The 838-nt window shown below is 30.8% G+C and overlaps 1 protein-coding gene across 1 annotated transcript in view; it reads left to right on the forward strand.

Moving 5' to 3' along the window:
• Positions 276–838, forward strand: part of LOC107630372 (probable polyamine oxidase 5) — a gene marked incomplete in the record, with an annotated part of 2,630 nt that continues 2,067 nt past the window's right edge. The window contains 1 exon segment of the mRNA XM_016333479.2: positions 276–838. Coding sequence (XP_016188965.1) covers positions 804–838 — 35 coding nt within the window.

Consider the following 838-nt stretch of genomic DNA (forward strand, 5'->3'; position numbering starts at 1 on the left):
CACACAATAAAGTAAATGCACTTCAAATTAAGAAAAATCTGAAGAATGCAAGATTTATGGAGCAAAGCAAAGCAGCAAAAGAAAAAAAAGAAAAAAGAAAAAAGAAAAACATGCATGTGTTAAAGTGCTAAAAGGAAAAGTAGAGGCCTGTCTTTATTAGGGATTTTTAAAGTACTAACAAAAATGTGTCTAATAAAAAAGAAGGCATCACTAGTGAAAGGCCAAGTCACTATGCCTAAGTGGTTTATGTTTATTTACGTATCTTATTTTGAAACTGCTCAAGATTTTTCTTTTTTAGAGACCCGATTTTTTAGCATTTTTATTTCTACTTCTATTTAATAGATTCACTGTTTCTATCTATGTATGTGTTGATACTGAATTACTACATTTAATATATTGTCATTAATAATTAATTTATTTACTGTAAGTTAGCAAGTGACCTCACTGCCCCAAAAAAACAAAAAGAAAATAATGTTGCAAGAAAGAAAGAAAGAAAATAAAAAAGGCAGTGTTTCAGTGACCACTGACCAGTTATAAATTCATTGTCAGTAACTCAAATCTCACCTTCACACCACTTGTATTATACCATTCTCTGGAATTTTTATAGCAGTTATTTTGTTTCTCTTTCTCTCTCAAGTTTGTGAGATTGGTTTATTGTTGTTATTGTTGCTCACCACCTGTTTGTGTTTTTGTTTGTGAAACGAAGAGTGACAAGTAACCATACACATAGCTGAAGATCCATATCTATCCATCTAATCATTTTTAATTTTTTATAGCTTTAGCAAGAAGGTAGCAACACAACAATGGTGGTGAAGAAACCACGGATTGTGATAATTGG

This window comes from Arachis ipaensis, chromosome B03, assembly GCF_000816755.2.
Source record: "Arachis ipaensis cultivar K30076 chromosome B03, Araip1.1, whole genome shotgun sequence".
In the NCBI taxonomy this organism is placed as follows: domain Eukaryota; kingdom Viridiplantae; phylum Streptophyta; class Magnoliopsida; order Fabales; family Fabaceae; genus Arachis; species Arachis ipaensis.